This window comes from Rhinolophus sinicus, chromosome 18 (genome assembly GCF_057876585.1).
Source record: "Rhinolophus sinicus isolate RSI-liver-muscle chromosome 18, RSI-T2T, whole genome shotgun sequence".
Lineage (NCBI taxonomy): Eukaryota > Metazoa > Chordata > Mammalia > Chiroptera > Rhinolophidae > Rhinolophus > Rhinolophus sinicus.
Genome location: NC_142518.1, coordinates 75438434 through 75459256, shown reverse-complemented (window position 1 = coordinate 75459256; position 20823 = coordinate 75438434). Strand labels below are relative to the sequence as shown.

The following is a 20823-nucleotide window of genomic DNA, read 5'->3' as shown; positions in this document are numbered from 1 at the left end:
CCCTTGCACTCTTGCACTGAAACAGTTGAAGCCTTCACTCAGCCCCGAGAAGGACTCTCAGACCAACCCCTTTCAGTGCCAGACCTAACACTCTTTGTCGATGGAAGTTCTTACCTTGATCCCCAAGGCCGCCGGAGAGCCTCCTATGAAGTAGTTGCCCCCGAGCAGACTCTAGAAGCTGCAAGAACTCCCAGAAGGGACCACCTCCCAAAAGGCTGAGCTCATCGCCCTTACCCGTGCCTTACACTTAGCACAGGGAAAAGGGGTAAACATCTACACAGACTGCAAATACTCCTTCCTTATCGCACACTGCCATGCAGCCATTTGGAGAGAGAGAGGCTTTCGCTCTACCAAGGGCTCCCCTATCATCAACGCAACCTTCATCACTCGCTTACTCGAAGCTCTACGGCTCCCATCCCAGGTAGCCATCATACATTGCAGGGGTCACCAAACTGATTCCTCCCTTATCATGCAAGGGAACATCAAGGCTGATGCAGTAGCCAGAAGCCTAACCCGAGATACTAATTCCCCAGCCCCAGTCCTCTTCTTGTCTATTCCCTCCCTCAAACCCCAATACACTGAAGCTGAAAAGAACGAGTTATTACAGCTTGGTAGTACCCCAGGCCCTGACGGATGGATTTTCCTATATAACAAAATCGTTCTGCCTCAAATTCAGGTCAGAACGATAGTACAACAGGTCCATCAGTCACTCCATATCGGAGCGCTTCCTCTTTACAGGTTTCTCAACCGGCTCTTTACCTCAGCAGCTTTGCGAGAAATGGTCAAAGCCGTCTGCTCTTCCTGCCCTATCTGTGCTGCCATCTCACCCCAAGGGGGACTACGCCCCACCTTCCCTACCCATCAGATGAGAGGCCATCTCCCTGGCCAAGACTGGCAAATGGACTTTACTCACATGCCTCCCCACAAAAAGACCAGATATCTGCTTACCTTGGTCGACACACTGACAGGGTGGGTTGAAGCTTTGCCAACCCGCTATGAGACCGCAGCGGTAGTAGCTGAGGTCCTACTGACGCACATTCTTCCCCGGTTCAGACTCCCCAACTCGCTACAATCAGACAATGGTCCTGCTTTTATCTCTAATATTGTCCAACAAGTTAGCTCTTCCCTAGGCCTCGCCTGGAAACTCCCTATTCCCTACCGCCCCCAATCTTCCGGTAAGGTTGAGAGAGCTAACAGCCTCCTCAAAGATGACTTAACTAAATTGTCCTTAGAAATCCGGAAATCATGGCCTGAGCTCCTGCCCATCACCCTGGCTAGGATTCGGGCCACCCCCAGAAGCCTTACCTTCCTAAGTCCCTTTGAACTGTTATATGGGAGACTCTTTCTGCTTAATCACCATCTTCCTACAGATCCTCCACCGTTGGCCGACTACCTCCCTTACATGTCACTGCTCAGGCATCTTCTCCGGGAACACGCTGACAGGTATTTACCCAAGCAAGGAACAACACAACACAGAGCCCAAGGACCAACTCTACAACTAGGCGACTCGGTCCTCCTCAAGAATGTACACCCCAAGACCTTACAGCCTCGGTGGACAGGGCTCCATACAGTCATCCTTACAACTCCCACTGCAGCCAAGTTGCTCGGCGATCCCTCGTGGCACCACTTATCCAGACTAAAGAGGACCCCGGAGCAGTATGACCTCTACACCTGTAAGATGCTGGGCCCCACTAAGGTTCGCCTTAGTCACCCTAACCCTACCCTCCTCCCAAGAGCCCCATTCCCCCATTAACCCATATGTGTGGCGGTTTTATATAACAGAATCATACCATAGCAATAATAAGGCCTCCACCCACATTCTGGGAACCGGGGATTGCAAGCCTGAAGGATGCCAGCAACACGTATCCATTATCATTCCACCCAACACCTTCAAATCTATCAATCGTTGGTCTTCTGACCTGGCTGTTTGCTTTCCCCATAACCAAATCCTCGACTATTGCCACCGTTGGGAGAACACATATGGTGGATGCCCCTACACTTCTTGTTACATAAATACCATCAACCAGAAATCGGGGTTCTTTTTTGGGAACAGCAAAGGCCAATACACATTCAGGATTAAAGACACCTGGCATTAAAGGTAGGCATCAGGAGTTAAAGGAAAGCTCTACCCATCAGCTCTCTCCAAAGCCCGTAGCAACACTCTATATTTACTGGGTGTACATCCGAGTTATCCCTCCACAACTTCAACAATTAAGAGACATGTCCCAAACCATCCTCCAGCAGGAACAGGCTATAAAAACCCAACTACAGCCTGCAGGACAGATCAAGAGCGCAGATCCGCCCACCCCGTTCGCCTGGCTAAAAATAATACAAGAAGCTGCCTCCCTCCTTAACATCTCTGGATTTCCTAACATAACTGATTGTTTTCTCTGTGCGTCTCTGCAACTCCCCCTTTTAGCGGCAGTACCTTTAACACAGTTCGCTCCTAGTGACAACTCAGGACAGTGCCCTTCCCTCATTGCCAAGATACCACTATACCTTCCCCCACCTAACCTCATCTTACCCATATGCTACGGGGGTTCTAACCAGTCCTTATGCAATACAACCCGACCACTCTCGACCACTCTTCAGGCTCCCTCTGGCACATTCTTCTGGTGCAACAAGACACTCACCAAGTGTATAAATACCTCTTCCCCTACCCCCTGCATTCCGAGAACCGTAGCCCCCCAACTAATGCTCTACAGCCAGGCTGAATTCACAGAACTGCAGCCTCACTATGAGAAAATTTCCAATCCTGTTCAAAAGAGGGCTGCTTTCCTACCCCTTATCCTAGGGGTCTCCCTAGCCTCCTCCTTTGTAGCTGCCGGTTTAGGCGCTGGTGCTCTCGGGCACAGCGTCCACTCTGTCCAGGACTTGGAGACACGCCTACAGATTGTCATAGAGGCCTCCACAACCTCCATCGCATCGCTCCAGCGACAATTAACCTCTGTAGCCCAAGCTGCCTTGCAGAACCGACGGGCTCTGGACCTGCTAACAGCTGAGAAAGGAGGAACCTGCCTCTTCCTCCAGGAAGAATGCTGTTACTACATCAATGAGTCCAGATTGGTCGAGGAAAACGTGCAGACCCTGAATAAGTTACAAGAGGAGCTCCAGCGCCGGAGAGGGTCTACCAACCCTCTCTCAGATTGGTGGCAATCACCACTGACTACATGGGTATTGCCACTAATAGGCCCACTCGTCCTAATCAGTCTCCTGTTTCTAATGGCCCCATTTTTTAAAATTTCTACAGAACCACCTCCACGAGATGTCCAGAGTTACAGTGAACCAGCTTCTACTCCACCCATACTCCTGGCTGCCCACGAGCCCTCCCGTCACTGACCAGGCCTAGTACCCCTCTCAGCCCTGTTATCAGCAGGAAGCAGTAAGATTGACCTCGCCGCCCCTTTATAACCAAAAAGGCTGGAATGTTAGGTCAGCCACGGGCATGGTCAAAGAGGCCAGGAGCCAAGTCATACCCCTCTGCCAAGTCAGACCCCTCCTCGCATGATGGAAACTGGGGCCCCTGGTGTTTCCCAGAAAAGGCAGCAGACCGCTGGTGCGATAAACAACTCCGGATACAGCCGCTCGCGCCCGATCTGCACTGGGGGGTCCTGCTCATCTGCCACCTCACTCAGCCAACCCCCACCCCCAAAATCGCATATATGCCTCCCTCGCTCTGCCCTGGACGCGACTTCATCGGCCCCGTCTGCAGACCAGTGAACCTCGCCCGGGGGCACAGAATAAAGCACTCACCTTTCTCAACCCGCCTGACTCTTAGCTTCATTATCTCGCCGCAAGCCTTACAACATGCACCATCCTATCTGATGAAAGAGTGAAGAAACAAAATGGAATCCCCAAGCAAACACAATTACTTAAATCAGAATGTGCTGAAACATGAGGAATATATTTTATATTACTTTAACTAGCCTGAGGACTTACACTTTTGAATTTTTCAGTTGTGCATCAATACCTGGAGATATACATCCTATAGCTAACCCTCTGAAGAACTTAGGAAATAATGTTCACAAGTCCAGACTACCTGACATCCATTATCCAGACCATCAGACATCTGGAAGATTACCATCTCAGACCAATCCAGAGACTGAGAATGTAGGACTTATCTTCCCAAGAATGTACATTTTACTATAAGAACTCTAAGCTTTCCTCTTTTCTTTGGAACACTCTGGGTGTTACCTGGTAGTGTCCCACAATTTGCAAATCTTAAGACCCTTGAATAAAACCTTGTCATTTAATTCTAAAAAAAAAAAAAAAAAAAGCACAGGCTTTTTTCATACTTTTCTGTATTTCACAAATGTTCAACAGTAAATATGTCTTTTGTTTTAATCAGGAGAATATTATTTTAAATGGTTCAAGAGAGAATTTTCCTGGGAAAAATATAATCTATCATCTCTCTATCTTCACACCCAAGATCTCAGGTATGTGAGAGAGATCCTGGGAATTTCTCTGAGCAATACAGAGGTTCAGGCTGGTTGATTAATTCACTTATTCTATCTGTGGATACCTACCAAGTGGTAGGTGAGAGGCCCTGCAGGGCACAGACATCACAAAAGACACTATCCTTGCCCACAGACAATAGTTATAATGCAGTGCTGGGAACCTAGGGACAGTTCTGACAGTGAAGTTTGCGAAATTGTTGCAACGATGTTGCTAACCTTTTTTGATATCAGTGGGATTATTCATTATGAACTTGTACCAACTGGACAAACAGTTAACCAAGTTTACTATTTGGAAGTGCTGAAAAGGCTGTGTGAAAAAGTTAGGCGCCCTGAACTTTTCGCCCACAATTAATGGTTCTTGCATCATGACAATGCACCAGCTCCCATGGCACTGTTTGTGAGGGAGTTTATAGCCAGTAAACAAACACCCTCCCTACTCACCTCATCTGGCCCCCAATGACTTCTTTCTTTACCCAAAGATAAAGGAAATATTAAAAGGAAGACATTTTGATGACATTCAGGACATCAAGGGTAATACGACGACTGCTCTGATGGCAATTCCAGAAAAAGAGTTCCAAAATTGCTTTGAAGGGTGGACTAGGCACTGGCATCAGTGCATAGCTTCCCAAGGGGAGTACTTCAAAGGTGACCACAGTGATATTCAGCAATGAGGTATATAGCACTTTTTCTAGGATGAGTTCACAAACTTGATTGTCCAATTTCGTATAGTACAATTAAACTATGGAGTGCTAAGTAGCTGTTAGAAAAGAATGAGTTATGTCCATACCTGAAAAGATCACTGATTACCTCCTGTTATATTAAAGGAAAATATAGTGGAGTACTGTTTACAGTGTAATGCCAATTGTGTAGGAAACCTAAACCCAAACAAACCGACAACCCTAGAAGTATGAAACTCCCATTTGTGAGCAAAATAAAAATGTGGAAAGATACAGAAACCTTTAAAATAACTTACCCTGGGGGGATAGGATTGAAAGTTGATGGGGTATGATTAGCTTTCTCTTTATACTCCTCTGATTGAATGGTTTTCCAATGAGCATGCATTATTTTTGTAAAAAAAAAAATCCTAAAAGTGTAATCAGTCCCCCTGAATATCTAATGGATACTATATATATATTTTTATCACAAAGAATTGATTTGGCTTAATACTTGAAAATAAATCTAAATAATTAAGAAAAAGGAAGAAGGAAAACCGTGAGTTTTCATATCAGGAAGACCGAAGTTCTCAGACCAGTTCTGCTGATTCTTGTGTGGCCCTGCGCAAGTTATTTGAATTTTCTAAGTCTCATTCTGTGAAATGGAGACGCTAAACCTCCTTACAGGGTTTTGTGAGGATCAAAGGCTAAGAATTAATATCTAACACGGACTGAGGGCTTCCTATTTGCCAGGTGCTGTGCTATGTGCCTTGCACATATTAACTAATTTACTCCTCAGAACCACCTTAGGAGGCAGGCACTAGTCCACCTGAATTTTATAGATGAGAGAACTGAAGCCAACAGAAGTTAACTTGTCTAGGCTCCCTGCTCCGTCTCTCCGTGTCTCTCCCTATGTCACTCTCTCTCCCTCTCTCCCCCTCTCCCCATCTTCCCCTCTCCCCCTCCCATTCTCTCTCTCTCTCTCTCTCTCTCTCTCTCTCTCTCTCTCTCTCTCTCTCTCTCTCTCTCTCTCTCTGTCACACACACACACACACACACACACACACACGTAGCACAGCCAGGATAGAAACCTGGAGAATCTGATCCTCGAATCCATAATCCTAACTACACTGGGGTGAAATATTTGTAAAAGAGCCTTTCTGGTTCCAAAGTCCCATCTACCTTTGAGGAATTCTTATCAGTAGAGATGGAAAAAATAAGAAATACACATAAAATCTAAACACTATAAGGGCTAAAAGACGTGACTGAGACAGCGTCTCAGGATGTACAAAAGTGGCAAAGTCGTATACAACTGGAATTCATGATTCTCCATCCTGCTCTTCAGAATTTCAGTGATGAGTTGACTGTTTCCTACCTCCATCCCTCTGGACATGGCATTCCCTTAATTCAAAGTGTCTCCTTCCTCTGCAACTTCATGTACATTCTAATTATCTTTCAAGGCTCATTTCTCCATGGACCACTTACTGATCACTGTAGGAAGTAGTGTGTTAGAGTGCTAAGTGCACAGGTTTAGCTTTAGCACCTACAAACCATGGAACTCTGAACAAGTCATTTAACCTCTCCTCATAGGGAAAATAGGGTCCTTGTGAGAAATAAATAATAACATATGTAAATTACCTAGCACATAGTGGGTGCTCTATAAATGCTATTAATCCTCTTCCCATTTTTTAGAACTCTGGAACAACTGCAATTTAGCAATTAAACCTGCACTGCCTTATGATTTTCCTTTTTCACGATTTTGACTCTAATATTGCCATAACTTTTCAGGCATTTATGCCTTATATTTCTATCTGCAAGTTCCTTGAAGGCCAGGAATATGCCCTGGCTGCTTCTGCATTCCCTGTAGCATATACCACAATACTTGACACAGAAAAGTACTCAACAAAAATCTATGTGTTTACTGGAGGATGTAAGACTCTCAAAGATCAATCTTAAAATAAAGGTAGTAACAAGACATATTCTAAGGTAGTCTCTATAATTCAGTTTGGACCAGGAACCCCAGACTCTTCTCAACCCTCCACATCCTCACACTTTGCAGTCGTCTGATCAAAAACACACTGGCCTTTGTAGGCTGAAGCACAATTTTGCCCAAATCAATTCATCAGAAAGCTAAAGACTGGGGGGTTTTGTTGTTTTTGTTTTTTGCTAAGGACTGTTTTGAAGCCAATGTTTTAAGTACTCTCAGGAAAGCAAAAGGACATTCTGTCCTTAGTTCAGGTTCAAAATCCAAGCTATAACTTTTTAAAATAGCTCAATTTGCCAGTCACAGAAATAACTTTTCTAGGTCAATTAGCACATTTCAATGTGCCAATTAGTAAAGAGTGAGATTCTCAAGCCTATTTGCATTGGTGACAGCAGTTTCCTAAGCAGTACACATGGGTACAAGGTATGCCACCGGCTAAGTTGTATCTCAAGAACACTGAGGTGATTGTGGGTGGTGGGCAGCTGCCCCAGTAATGAAGAAAATCATTACTAACCTCTTCTATTCAATCTGAGAGTTCAAAACATTCAAAAGAACCACCTAACAGAGAAGAAGTACTGGGCAAAAGGGAAGGGGTGGTAAAGGAGGGAAAAAAGAACTAACATAAAGGATCAATATAGAAACACAATAATGGGAAATTTTGATAATGAGATACTCAAGGCTTTGAGCCTTTTAGAAGAGCTTGATGAAAAAAAAATCATTATCATTCTTATTATTATTCTCGTAAAAGACAGACAGCTGCAAATAGGCCACGCTAGAGTCTTTGGTCTGGGAGGAGGGCTGATACAGTGTCTTAGTTTCTTTGCTGTTTCCAGTGCTCCTTGCTCAGAACACTCCATTCGGAAGGAACTCTGATGGGCCTTAGAAGGCAAAAGGCACGGGGCTGGGGATGCAACTTGGGCACAGTGCCTCATTCTGAGGGCCACTTGGCAAGGTAAGAGAAGTAATTGAAAAGCTAATATGTAACCAGGTTCCAGGGCACCCTACTCAGCTCCCACCTCTTGGCTTTCACTTTCTAGAAGGTGGTTTAGCCTGGAATAGGTGACATTCTTTGCAAAGTCACAGGCATAGATAAGGAAGCCAGCATCACCATCAGGCCACAAAGCCACTGGCTATAACAAGGAGCTTACAAAGGAGGCAGCACATATATTCTCCAAGCCCTGAACTACTGACAGCTTGGGCATTAGGATCTAGATATGAGATCCACAGATGGCCTTGTGGGGACAGGAGTGGGAGATGGCAGTCTATGTGTCCCTAGTGAAACTGTACGCAAAGTTATGTTTGTGTATTTATCTAGGAAGGGTCGCTACAGTCCTCTTCAGCTTCTCAAAGAAGCCCATGGCCTAACTCTTTTAAAAGAAAGGGAGGGAAGATGAGAAGTGTCCCCAGCACCTTGACTCACTAGCATTCAACTTCACCCTGAATATCAGTCAGACAACACAAAAAGAACTCTGAAGTCTGAGTCAGAAGACCTGGGTTCTAGAAGTACCCACTTTGGCTTCTTAGGCAAGTCATTTTATCCTCCTAAATTCCCCCTCTACAAGATAAGATTTGACCAGACAAGCTTTCAGCTTTCTGCTAATCTAATCATCAACAGTCCCATGATGTATTTCCCCTCATTCCCTCTAAGAAGCAAAAGAAAAATCGCCCTTAAGATACTTCACCTGAAGCCAGAAAGAGACCTCCAGAATTGTTGAGGCAACGAGCACTTACTTGTAATATAGGCCATTGGGATACACAATCCTTCTTCTAAGGTTTCAGCTTCTAAGATGGAGAACCAAGAGGAAACGGGACCTGGGTATTCTCTAGCTGGTCTGCAAATCCTGGTGCCAATGAGTCCGAGGACAGAGTGCAGCATATGGAAACTCACTGATGACCCCCAATCCTGTAGCTGACTGTGGCAACTTCCTCCAACTCCCCCTCTGTCGTTATATATGTGAGTGTATGTTTGTCTGTGTTACTGGCACACACACTAATTAGTTCATTTTATTTTCCTTGCTTCCTCATTACTGCTAATGAGCAAAAAAAAAAAAAAAGAAAAAGAAAAAAAAAGATTAAAACTATAAAGGGCCAAGAAGGAAGGGCAAAAGGAAAGTCAAAAGCTGGCTTCCTGCCTAATTGGGTCATCAGGCTTAAGAAAGAGTTGCCTAACTTCCTGTGTCTTATTTTAAGTCAACCTGAGCTCAACTAAGGGGTTGCAAAATAAAAGTATTTAAGGCCAGAAGTATCCCAGGAGGGGTCCTACTGTTTAAAACAACAAGGCCAAAGCCAACTGACAAGATACATGCCCACCACCGTGAGCTTTTCTCAGCTTCATTTTAGAAAAAGAGCACCGGGATTATTTACCAGAGTGATTGAGGCAAAGAGCACTTATTTGTAATATGGGCCATTGTTAGTTAAGAGAAAGCTCATCAAAGAAATTTCAATGTTAAGGAAGTTACTTGAACATCTTGATAAGCTGGTTGGCTATAGCTTGACATTTATTTGAAAAGTATTAGGTGCTATAACAAATACAATAGCAAATCTGCCATAAGAAAGGGGAAGAAAGCGAGAGGGGAAAAGGTAGGCAGTGAGGGACCTCTGAATAGTGTGGTAAAGCTGTTAAGGGCTGACTTGTGTCCCCCTCCTCAATTCATATGTTGAAGCCCTAATTCGAGGTACCTCAGAATGTGACTATATTTGGAGAGAGGGCCTTTAAAGAGGTGATTAATTTCAAACGTGGCCATCAGGGTAGGCCTTAATCCTATCTGATGTGTACCCTTATAATAAGAGGAAATTTCAATACACAGAGAGATACCAGGGATGTGTGTACACAGAGAAAAAACCATGTGAAGAGGCAGCAAGAGGGTATCCATCTGCAAGCCAAGGAGAGAGGTTTCAGAAGAAACCAACCCTGCTGGCACCTTGATCTTGGGGATAATAATAGTATCTTGCCTCATACGTATATTGTGAGGATTAAATAAATTAGTTCATAGAAAGCACTTAGAACAGTACCAGGCACACAGTAAGCACTTAAGAAGTGTCAGCTGCTGTTCCTGCTGATGTTGTTGTTAAAAGGGCTAAGGAAACAAGAACAGGCCTAGTGAAGATATATATACCTTTGGTGTAACACAATATTGGTTGAATGGAAACTTCAACACTTGCTTTCTGACTTCAGGTATGTGAAATGGGCCTTTTAGGACCTTTACTTTCAAGTTTGCACAATGGGAATCATAATACAGGTTTATGCTCAGTGGTTCTGCAAGAAGACTGTTCAGCTTTCCTCGGGGGAAAGGTCTCACTAGGAAAAAAGATGACGGTGACTTGTTTAGAAGAACCATATCCACCTCAACTGATGGCAGAGACTGTTTGGTCAAAGTTATAGGCTAGAAGCATTCAAATTCAGGATCACCAACCCTATGAGCCCAGGGGGAAATTTTCTGGTATGCTACTCCTTCCGCGAATCTCACGGAATTGCTAAAAAAATGGAGAAAGAGAGCAGATTTCTCTCTCCCTGACCTGTCAATTTCCTGAGAAAACTTATAGGTGGCCAAAGAGATGGAATAAGACAGCACTTGATCCACATCACTGCCTTAGCAGGTTACACAGGCAGAGAGTAACTTTGGTTCCAGCACTGCTCCACATCCCTGAGTCAGTAAGAAATATGCTTTCAATTTATTTGAATGATTTACACCATTCTTGGGTATCATCTTCTATAGCTCTAGACCAGGGCAGGAGTTTAGATTCTACAGTTCCCCATATAAAGTCAACCAAGTCATATAGTATGGGAAAATGTAGAAGGGAGGGCAAAGGTACCTGCGTCAGCAGCCCGTGCCTGCTGATGCCAGCTAACTGGGGAACATGGAACTTAACGTGCCAGGTCTATTATGACTGACACAATACAGTAAGTCTTCACTTAACATCATTGATAGGTTCTGCAACTAGAAGCAAAACGATGTATAAGGAAACCAATGTTACCACAGGCTAATTGATACAAACAAGGGTTAAGTTCCTACAGCATCTCATTGTAACTAAACGATGTTATTCGAGGACCTGTTGTACTGCCAACCCTCCTTCACCTTGGTGTTCCCTCTTCAGGAGGTTGAACGGTTATCTATAAGGCACTTTGTGCTTTTTGGAAGAAAGGAGGTAGGCCATATGAGACACTTGGGACCCTGTTAAAATTCCAATTCTGATGCGGTAGGTCTGAGGAGTGACCTGAAATCCTGTATTTCTAACAAGCAGCACGCACCTGATGCTGATCCTTGGACCGCACTTTGAGTTACACAATTGGAGTAACTTTGAATTTTGAGAGATTAGGACACTGATTATCCAAGAGTGGTCTGAGGACCCATGTAGTCGGCATGCCTTGGCATCACCCCAGATCCTCTCAATCAGACCTTCTGGGGATGGAGTCTGGCAGGCCTCATTTTTTTAGCCAATCCCTCAGGTGATTGCTGCACACAGTAAGTTTCAGAACCATTGCACAAATCATTAGCTCTCAACTGCAGCTCCATGTTAGCAGGGCCTTTAAAAATACTATGCCATGGCTGCATCACAGGTCAAGAACTCACACCCTCCAAGGGTGGGGCCAGGGCATCAGTGTTTCTGTTTGAATTTTTGTTCATCAGCTTATTTTTTCCAAATGTTTTAATTAAAGTTCATTGGGGTGACAATTGTTAGTAAAGTTACATAGATTTCAGGTGTACAATTCTGTATTACATCATCTATAAATTCTATTGTGTGTTCACCACCCAGAGTCAGTTCTTCTTCCATCACCATATATTTGATCCCCCTTACCCTCATCTACCACTCTTCTTCCCCCTTACCCTCTGGTAACCACTAAACCAGGGGTGTCCAAACTGCGGCCCGCGGGCCAACTGCGGCACGCAATCCATTTTTAATTGGCCCGCAGCAAATTCCAAAAATATATTTAGTTTACTTAAATAAACCAGGTGAGGCAATACGTACTTCACCTCGAGTGAGTGGCCTGGCTGTTTGTATATTTTACCGCATATGGCCCTTGGTAAAAAACGTTGAAAAAAGTTTGGACACCCCTGCACTAAACTATTGTCTGTGTCTATGAGTTTTTGTTTCTCATTTGTCTGTCTTGTTTTGTTTTTGTTTTTTTTGTTTTTTATTAAATTTATTGGGGTGACAATTGTTAGTAAAATTACATAGATTTCAGGTGTACAATTCTGTATTACATCATCTATAAATCCCATTGTGTGTTCATCACCCAGAGTCAGTTCTCCTTCCATCACCATATATTCGATCCCCCTTACCCTCATCTCCCACCCCCCACCCCCCGCCCCCCTTACCCTCTTACCCTCTGGCAACCACTAAACTATTATCTGTGTCTATGAGTTTCTGTTTCTCATTTGTTTGTCTTGTTCTTTTTTTGTTTTTGGTTTATACACCACGTATCAGTGAAATCATATGGTTCTCATCAGCTTATTTTTTAAAGTACCCCTAAGTGAGCCTGAAACATACTGATTTTTCAAAATCACTGCTTTAGAGGAATGCTTTTAAAAATGTTTCTATTGATGCATAATATGCACCTAAAAAAGTATGACAATCACAAGGATATATGAGTATTTGTGGGGAGGGAGTAATTAACTTCTCAGAGAGAGTGAAGTAGAGCTATGGGTCTAGGACCTGGAGGCTTGGGCTCCTCTCCTAACTCTGTCACTTACCAAGTTTCCCCGAAAATAAGACCTAGCCAGACCATCAGCTCTAATGCGTCTTTTGGAGCAAAAATTAATATAAGACCCGTATTATATTTTATTATATCATATAAAACCCAGTCTTATAGTAAAATAAGACCCAGTATTACATTGTTATGTTATGTTATGTTATGTTATGTTATGTTATGTTATATTATGACCCAGTCTTATATTATATTAAAATGAGACCAGGTCTTATATTAATTTTTGCTCCAAAAGACGCTTTACAGCTGATGGTCTGGCTGGGTCTTATTTTCTGGGAAACACGGTAGAATGTGTGTGACTCCCTGTACATCAGTTTCTTCCTCTGTAACAAGAGGCTGTAATACCTGCCCCATCTACCTCACACAACTGTTATGTGAAAAGACCTTGTAAACTATAAAACGTTATCAGAAGAGGAAGAATTATCATTTTGAGATTGAAACTATGATCTTAATTCATAAGGCGAATTTAAATCATGAAAATAGAAAGTGGAAGGTAGGATTTTCCCGGTGATTTCTTTCCCGGAGCTTTCAAATATGTCCTGTTAATGCTTCTGCAGTCCTACAGGTGGGAATTTGAGGACAGAGCCCTACCACCCAGCCCTGTAGCTCCTGTTTCTCTATATGTTGGTTTATTAGTCAGCCTCCTACCATAGTGGAATTCTCCGTGCTAGCCACAAGGGGTATGTGTGGCCCAGACTGCCCTGTGGGTTTGGATGAATGGGGAAGGAATCTAATTCTTACCCAAGGGGGTCCCTGGCACAGCAGATTGGCTTTGAGGCTCCCGAGCAGATTATCCTTGTCCAATGTGCCTGAGTCCACATGGAGCCCTTTAGGGACCCCTGGAAGCCTCTGTGCAATGGGTTGGGCCCCTAACCCCCTTCTCGCCACCAAACATCTTCAAGAGTTTCTGCAGGTTTTTTGGTCTGTCCTGGCTCTGGCCTAAACTGTTACTGCAGCCTCAGAATTCCAAAATATTCCCAACCCCATCACACTCCACTGCATCTAAACAGGGCTGCATCTCACCTCAACATTAAACACACTTGACTCTTGAACAACATGGGGGTTAGTGATGCAAACCTCCTGTGCAAAACCATGTGTTTTCACTGATATGTGGTATATAAACCAAAAACAACAAAAGAACAAGACAAACAAATGAGAAACAGAAACTCATAGACACAGACAATAGTTTAGTGGTTACCAGAGGGTAAGGGGGGCGGGGGGTGGGGGGTGGGAGATGAGGGTAAAGGGGATCAAATATATGGTGATGGAAGGAGAACTGACTCTGGGTGGTGAACACACAATGGGATTTATAGATGATGTAATACAGAATTGTACACCTGAAATCTATGTAATTTTACTAACAATTGTCACCCCAATAAATTTAAAAAATAAATTAAAAAAAAAAATCCACGTGTAATTCTTGACTCACCCAAAACTTAAACTACTAATAGCCAACTGTTGACTGGAAGCCTTACCAATAGCATAAACCACCGATTAATAGATAATGTTATATGTTATACGTATTATATACTGTATTCTTACAGTAAAGTAAGCTAGAGAAAAGAAAATATTTTTAAGAAAATCATAAAGAAGAGAAAATACATTTACAGTATTGTATGTATTTATTGGAAAAAAACCTGCATATAACTGGACCTGCACAGTTCAAGCCCCTGTTGTTCAAGAGTAAAGTGTATATAGCTATTTTAACACTCATATGGGCACACGAGCTAAGCACGAAGATGAGCACTGCATAATGTAATGAGCAAAATTCTGTACGTTGCTGGTACGTTCCCAGAAGAGGCTACTTACCAGCCGGGTATTTACCACAGGGAATAGCAAGGCCAGAAGAGCACCATTCAACATGTGCATCTGTAGCCTGAAGAGGAAAAAGGATCAAGTTTAGGTGACACTCAGACTCTGATGGAAAGGCACACAAAAATATGTCTGGTTATGTCATGCCATACGGGAGAGCATGGAAACAAGTGGCTATCTGTGTAAAACAGGCCTGGAGTTGGCATACATGCATTATAAATGAAAAGCTGCATAATTTGTATTAACTGAAATGTTCCAAAGAGCACCACCACTGCCTCAAAATTCCCCAAACACTGCCGGAACACACTTTGGTTACAACACTTTATTATATAATGAGCTCCGAGCTCCGTAAACATCCAGTCAGTCCCAATCAACGGCTTCAACGGCTGCAGCTTAGGCAGCATTAGAAAAGGGGGACTGCAGTGGCTAAGTGTTATTATTACAGTAGAAACCAATTCCTTACAACATGGCTGCTTATTTACGAGGTCATATCCAATCCTTTTCCCCAAAGGGCGATGTGGGCAGAGAAAAGCTAGTACAACCCAGAGAGCCAAAGGCAGTGCTTTGCAAATCCTTCCCCATTTTCTTATAATTGCCTCAGGGCAGCTGTGGAGGTGGAAAGGGCAGAAGTGGCAGGCATCCAGGCTTCCTTTGATCTATTTTGCATATTGGGCTGTGACTTAACAGCACAAATAAATAAATAAATAAATACATAAATACATAAATAAATAAATAAATAAATAAATAAATAAATAAAATAGGAGGAGAAGGAAAAGGAGGAAAAGAAAACCACTACAACATTAGCATTGCATAATGATACTGTTTCCCAATACCAGACTTGTTAAAACGCACACTAGAAACCCTTTATAAGTCAAGAACCAAGTCAGAAACAAACTCCACTTGTGAGGGCTCTGAGGATGGATTTAAGCAGTTTTCTTGATCATTAAAGGCTAATGGTCCTTTACTGCTAAGAGAGAAGCAAACAAAGGCAGTCTCTTCCTCCTGAAGAAAAGCTGATTTGATGGGTCATGTACAACTACCACTGAGTCAACGTGCCTCCTACACCTCAAGTCTCAGTCTCTCCCTCTCCATCTCCCTCTTACACACACACTCACACAGCAGCCCTGACACCAGGATTTCTCCTATGCCCCAAATAGGAAAGCAGTCCACACCTTGAAGACCCCTAGGACTTTAGCTCTTCTCTTAGAGCTCACAGATGTGTGCATAAGACTGAGATAAGGTACCAGACCCTAGGGGTCAGCACAAAAGCCCCAAGGCTGCTTTTCAATTCTCCAAGTGTGTTTCTTACTGCTGCTCTTGTTACCAATGCCATGATGACATGATAATGTATACTTAACATATTCAAGGCAAGTATCTAACTAACTGCTTTACATAAACTCCCGTTTAATTTTTACAGCAATCTTATGGGATAGATACAATTATGTTTCCCATTTTGTTGATGACGAAACCAGGTCAAAGAAGCAAAGTGACCTGATCAACACCACACATAAGACAGTAGATCCAAGATTCAAACCCAGGTTTATCTGACTCCAGACCGCAAACTCATATATCCCTCTCGCTGCCTTATATCAGAGCCTCCCTCCCAACCTCCCTTGCAAATATGACCTCAGGTAGAGAGTCAGGGATGCCCCTTTTGACTTCCTTTTAGTTTCAGGGGTCTCTCTACCTCCCCCTTCATCCCCTGCCCTAGGCTTAATATGCTTTCAGGGCATGACCAAGGTGAGAATGCTCTTAGGTCACAGCAGGCCATCACAGCCCTATGGTTTAACAAGGATTGCTCTGATCCAGAAAAGGAAGGAGGCACACCAATGCAATGTCACTCCTACCTCCCCAGACTGGCCAAGTCACCATGCTTTTACAACAGGATCACTCAAGGGGACACTCCATGGTCTGGGAAACTGACTGCTGAAAACTGTGGCTCAAGCCCCAGTGCCTAGAAAAAGGGTCACTGACAGCTGCTCCAGGCCTCAGGTGAACTACTCTGCCCCTGGGTTCTCCTATGTGGCAGCCACAGCATAAACACTCTGCAAAATGCACTCAGGATAAGGGACTGTGGTGTCAGGCTTTGCCATTTGCCTTAAAGGAATGCTGGTATTTACACAAAGCAAATTAGAAATTGGGACAAGGAAAGTTAAATCTTGAAGATAATGGAATTGATCCCAAGGGCCTGTGGAAGGCCAAAGATAAATAAGATAAAACCAACATCAAGATTCAAAATGACTGATAAATTTCCTAGATAAAGGTTGACCTTACTCTTGGTTCTCAAATTCACCTTCACAAGCTACATATACGCCAAAGGGTGAAATATCCATACTATAATAAAATGCCATGCAAAAAAAAAAATGCCATGCATATCAATAATTACAAAAATACCTAACATGTATTAAGCATTTCTATGTGCCAATCACTGGGCTAAGTATTCAAACACATTATCTCATTTAACCCTCACAGTTTTTATTATAATCATTATCATCTTCTTCAATTTTATAGCTGAGAAAACCAAAGCACTAATTGACTGACTTGTCCAAGATAGAGAGAGAAGTCACATTCAAGTCTCACCAAGTTTCAAGCCTATGTTTTTGCCTCTGTATCCTGCTTCAAATCCATGACATGAACTGTGTGTGTGTGTGTGTGTGTGTGTGTGTGTGTGTGTGTGTATCCACCTGAGATGCTGGTTGGGTAGGGAGGGTTCATGACGAAGGGCAACAGAATCCCTTGTGTTTGTGGCAAAACTATCCTAATTATACAGCTGCACTGACCTCTATAGACACAGGACACAGCCCAACAGGTAAGCAACTGACCATATCAGAGGCAAAGGCTTTGATTCCACTTGATTGATTCCACTTTATACCTACCTCCAGCCTGCCACCCAGATTTCTACTGAGTATGGGAAATGGATAATGGACCACTAGGAAGTGCTGTGAGAGTTCCTTCATCTGTACAATGGAAACAATAATAGTACCAACTCATAAGATTGTTATAAAGTGTCAATGTGTATAAAGTGCTTAGAAAAGTACATGGTTCATAGTAAGACACATATACATGTTCCTTAAATAAATAGTGAAGATCTCACCTAGAAACCTCAAGATTAAAAAGAGGGAAAGGGAGGGAAAAAAAGTAAATCATGTGAAAGAGTTGAACTGTTTAAAAATTCAAAGTATGAAAAAGAGGCCCAGAGAAAGCAAAAGGACAGCCTGAAGACCAGAACCAAAAATTAGAGCTTGGAGATGGACTCCTGTTCAGTTAGTCATACTTATAAATCTTGCTGGCTTCAAGTCTTGGCAGATACCATTCTCACAAACACTTTATTACCGTTTATGTTGTTGGACAGGATATTATGCTAAATTATCTTAGTTGGTAAGAACCTGGGGCAATATGGCAAGTGTCATGGGTTTGATTCTCTTCCAGGTCAGCTAATTTCATTAAATTTAGTTCCACAAACACTAATCAGTCCATCATTGTGTGTATAACATTTTTTCCAGGTGCTATAGGAAAAAGGATATCAGTATAAATAAGACATAGTATCTGCCTTCAGGAAGCTAACAATCTTACTGGGAAGGCAAGAAATCAAATAACTAGAGGAAATGTTATATACTAAAATGATTAAGAACTCTGAATTCAAACCTTCATTCAAATTCCAGCTCTACAATTTACTGGCTGAGCAACTCTGGACAAGTCACTTAAAATGTGTGCCAGATGATGTGTTACAGAATTGTACATTTGAAACCTACGTAACTTTACTAACAATTGTCACCCCAATAAACTTAAAAAAAAATGTGTGTGTCAGTTTCCTCAATCTTAAAATGGGCCTAATAACAGTACCTAGATGAAATTGTTATTGCATGATAGCTATTATTACACTTAATAAAGAAATATAAATGGATATCACATTATTACTCATAACAATAAATGAAGCTATTATAAACTCACAAAATTATTTATATTTCAATTTAGCATTTGATTACAGCTAAGAACCAAAACATAAGGAACAGATGACAAACTCTATGAGTGGCTGGAAAAACAAATTCATAGAGAAGAATTCTAAAAGGACATTAATTATATAATATTTTAATATTTTGAACTGGACAAAAATAAAATTATAACACATCAAAATCTGTGAGTTGCTTATAATGTGAAATTCTTATATTAGAAAAAAGGAGACATGATGTCATAGAAATGGCGGTGAGAGGAGAGCCTCTTGAAATTTACCCTGGAATTTACAACAAAATGGACAGGCATAATTCCACAAAGGACTTCCTACGCAGCAGACAGCTCAGAGCTCCCTGCATTCTGGAGCTCTGCAGTTGCAGGAGAGGGAAGAATTTGGACTACTAGTGCTCTGCTTATGGCCAACAGTCCTGCCCGAGGGATTAGCACATAACACGGTTGAACCCAATGCTCATGGCAGAGAGCTCAGAGCAAAGACTGAGGGAAGAAGGCTGAAAACGGTGGTTTAAGCCCTCACTGTGAAACACAGGACTGAAGGCATAGGAACAGAGCCTAGCTACCCCTTCCTCACCCTCCCAAAGCTCACCCCACCCCACCTGCCCATTGCCAGCAGCAGAACGGTAGCAGTGTCAGATCAAAAGAACAACATACTTACTTGCAGTTCTGAGAACTGCTACCCTGAGCCACAGTGTCCCAACTAGTTCCAGTGAAGGGGAAGGAGCCTTGGGTGCAGGACTTGCTGTGCTGATGGTGGCCGCCATTACTCTGGGCCACCTCTCACAACCGACCCTGTCCCTGTCCCAACCTCTCAGTGCATTACTGCAGGAGTAAACAGAGCTCCTGAAATACACAAGCCCTGAATCTGGGGCAGGAAGAACTTCAGAACTTCAGAGCTCTCCACATCTCCCCATGGAGGAGATGCCCTGTGACGTAGACGAACTGTTCACAGAGGACAAGCCCACGTTCCAGGGTATCCCCACATTGTGTGAGAAGCCAGAACAGTGCAGAGAAAGTACAACATTACAGCGTGGGAGACAATAAAAGCCTGTAGCCAGATAGAAAATAAAGCATTCTACTAACACCTAATAGAAAGCAAAAGAAAGACCACTTCCTATCAACCTGTTACAAAACCCACTCCTGCAGATGCCTAGGAAGAGAAATAATAATTAATTAATTGCCATGAACAACCAAGGCAACAAGGCAGCTCAGAAAGAAAATGAAAAGTCTCCAGAAAATGAACTTAAAGACATGGAAATATGTGACTTAAATGACAGAGAACTCAAGATTGCAGTTCTGAGAAAACTCAACAAGATGCAAGAAAACAGACAGGTAGTTTAATGAACTCAGAAACACAAACAAAGAACAAAATGAACATTTTACCAGAGATTAAAATTTTAAAAATGAACAAAATTGAATTTCTAGAGATGAAGAACTCAGTAAAAGATATGAAGAATGAAATAGCCAGGTTACGTAACAGAGCTGACCAGATGTAAGAAGGAATCAATGACATAGAGATAGAAATCTGGAAATCACACAGATGGGAGAAGAGAGAGATTTGAGAGTTAAAAGAAATGAAAGAACTCTACAAGAACTTTCTGAGTCCATCAGAAAGAGCAATATAAGAATAATGGTCATACCAGAAGGAGAAGAAAGGCAGAAGGGAACAGACAGTATACTCAAACACAAACAGTCAATGAGAACTTCTCAAACAAGCAGAAAGAACAGGATCCTCGAATCCAAGAAGGAAACAGAACACAAAATTACCTCAATCCCAACAGAACTTCTCCAAGGCACATTCTATTGAAGCTGTCAAAAATTGACAACAAAGAAAGAATCCTGAAAGCCAGGGGAAAATAATGGTAACCTAAAAAGGAAATCCAATTAGATTATCATGAGCTTTTTTAGGAGAAACTCTACAAGCCAGGAAGGAGTGGACTCAAATACTCCAATTATTGAAAGAGTAAAATTATGAGCCAAGAATAATATATCCAGCAAAGATATCCTCTAGATATGAAGGAGGAATAAAGATCTTTCCAGACATACAGAAGCTGAGGGAATTTTCTAACACATAACCTGCACTACAAGAAATACTGAAGGAGGCTATTCAACCTGAAACAAAAAAGCAAGAGAATACAAAACCATGAGTAGTATTACACAAAGACAGACAACAGCAGGAAATGGCAACCCCTACACCAAATACACTTAAGCACAACATAAAGGTAAAGAAGAAAAACAACACTT

General features: G+C 42.6%; 2 protein-coding genes across 15 annotated transcripts in view; one reads left to right on the top strand and one right to left on the bottom strand.

Moving 5' to 3' along the window:
* TMEM164 (transmembrane protein 164) overlaps nt 1–20823 on the bottom strand; it is a 201627-nt gene that overhangs the window by 67701 nt on the left and 113103 nt on the right. For 11 of the 14 annotated variants that reach the window (XM_088794795.1, XM_074323807.2, XM_074323800.2 and 8 more), the window contains one exon: nt 14611–14677. The exons of the other annotated variants lie outside the window; for them this stretch is intronic. In XM_088794795.1, the coding sequence (XP_088650921.1) occupies nt 14611–14677 (67 nt within the window). The remainder of the gene's footprint in view (nt 1–14610; nt 14678–20823) is intronic. 14 annotated transcript variants of the gene reach the window in all.
* LOC148754661 (endogenous retrovirus group FC1 Env polyprotein-like) lies at nt 2221–3339 on the top strand. The gene has a single exon (XM_088794789.1). The coding sequence runs from the start codon at nt 2221–2223 to the stop codon at nt 3337–3339; it is 1119 nt and encodes a 372-aa protein (XP_088650915.1).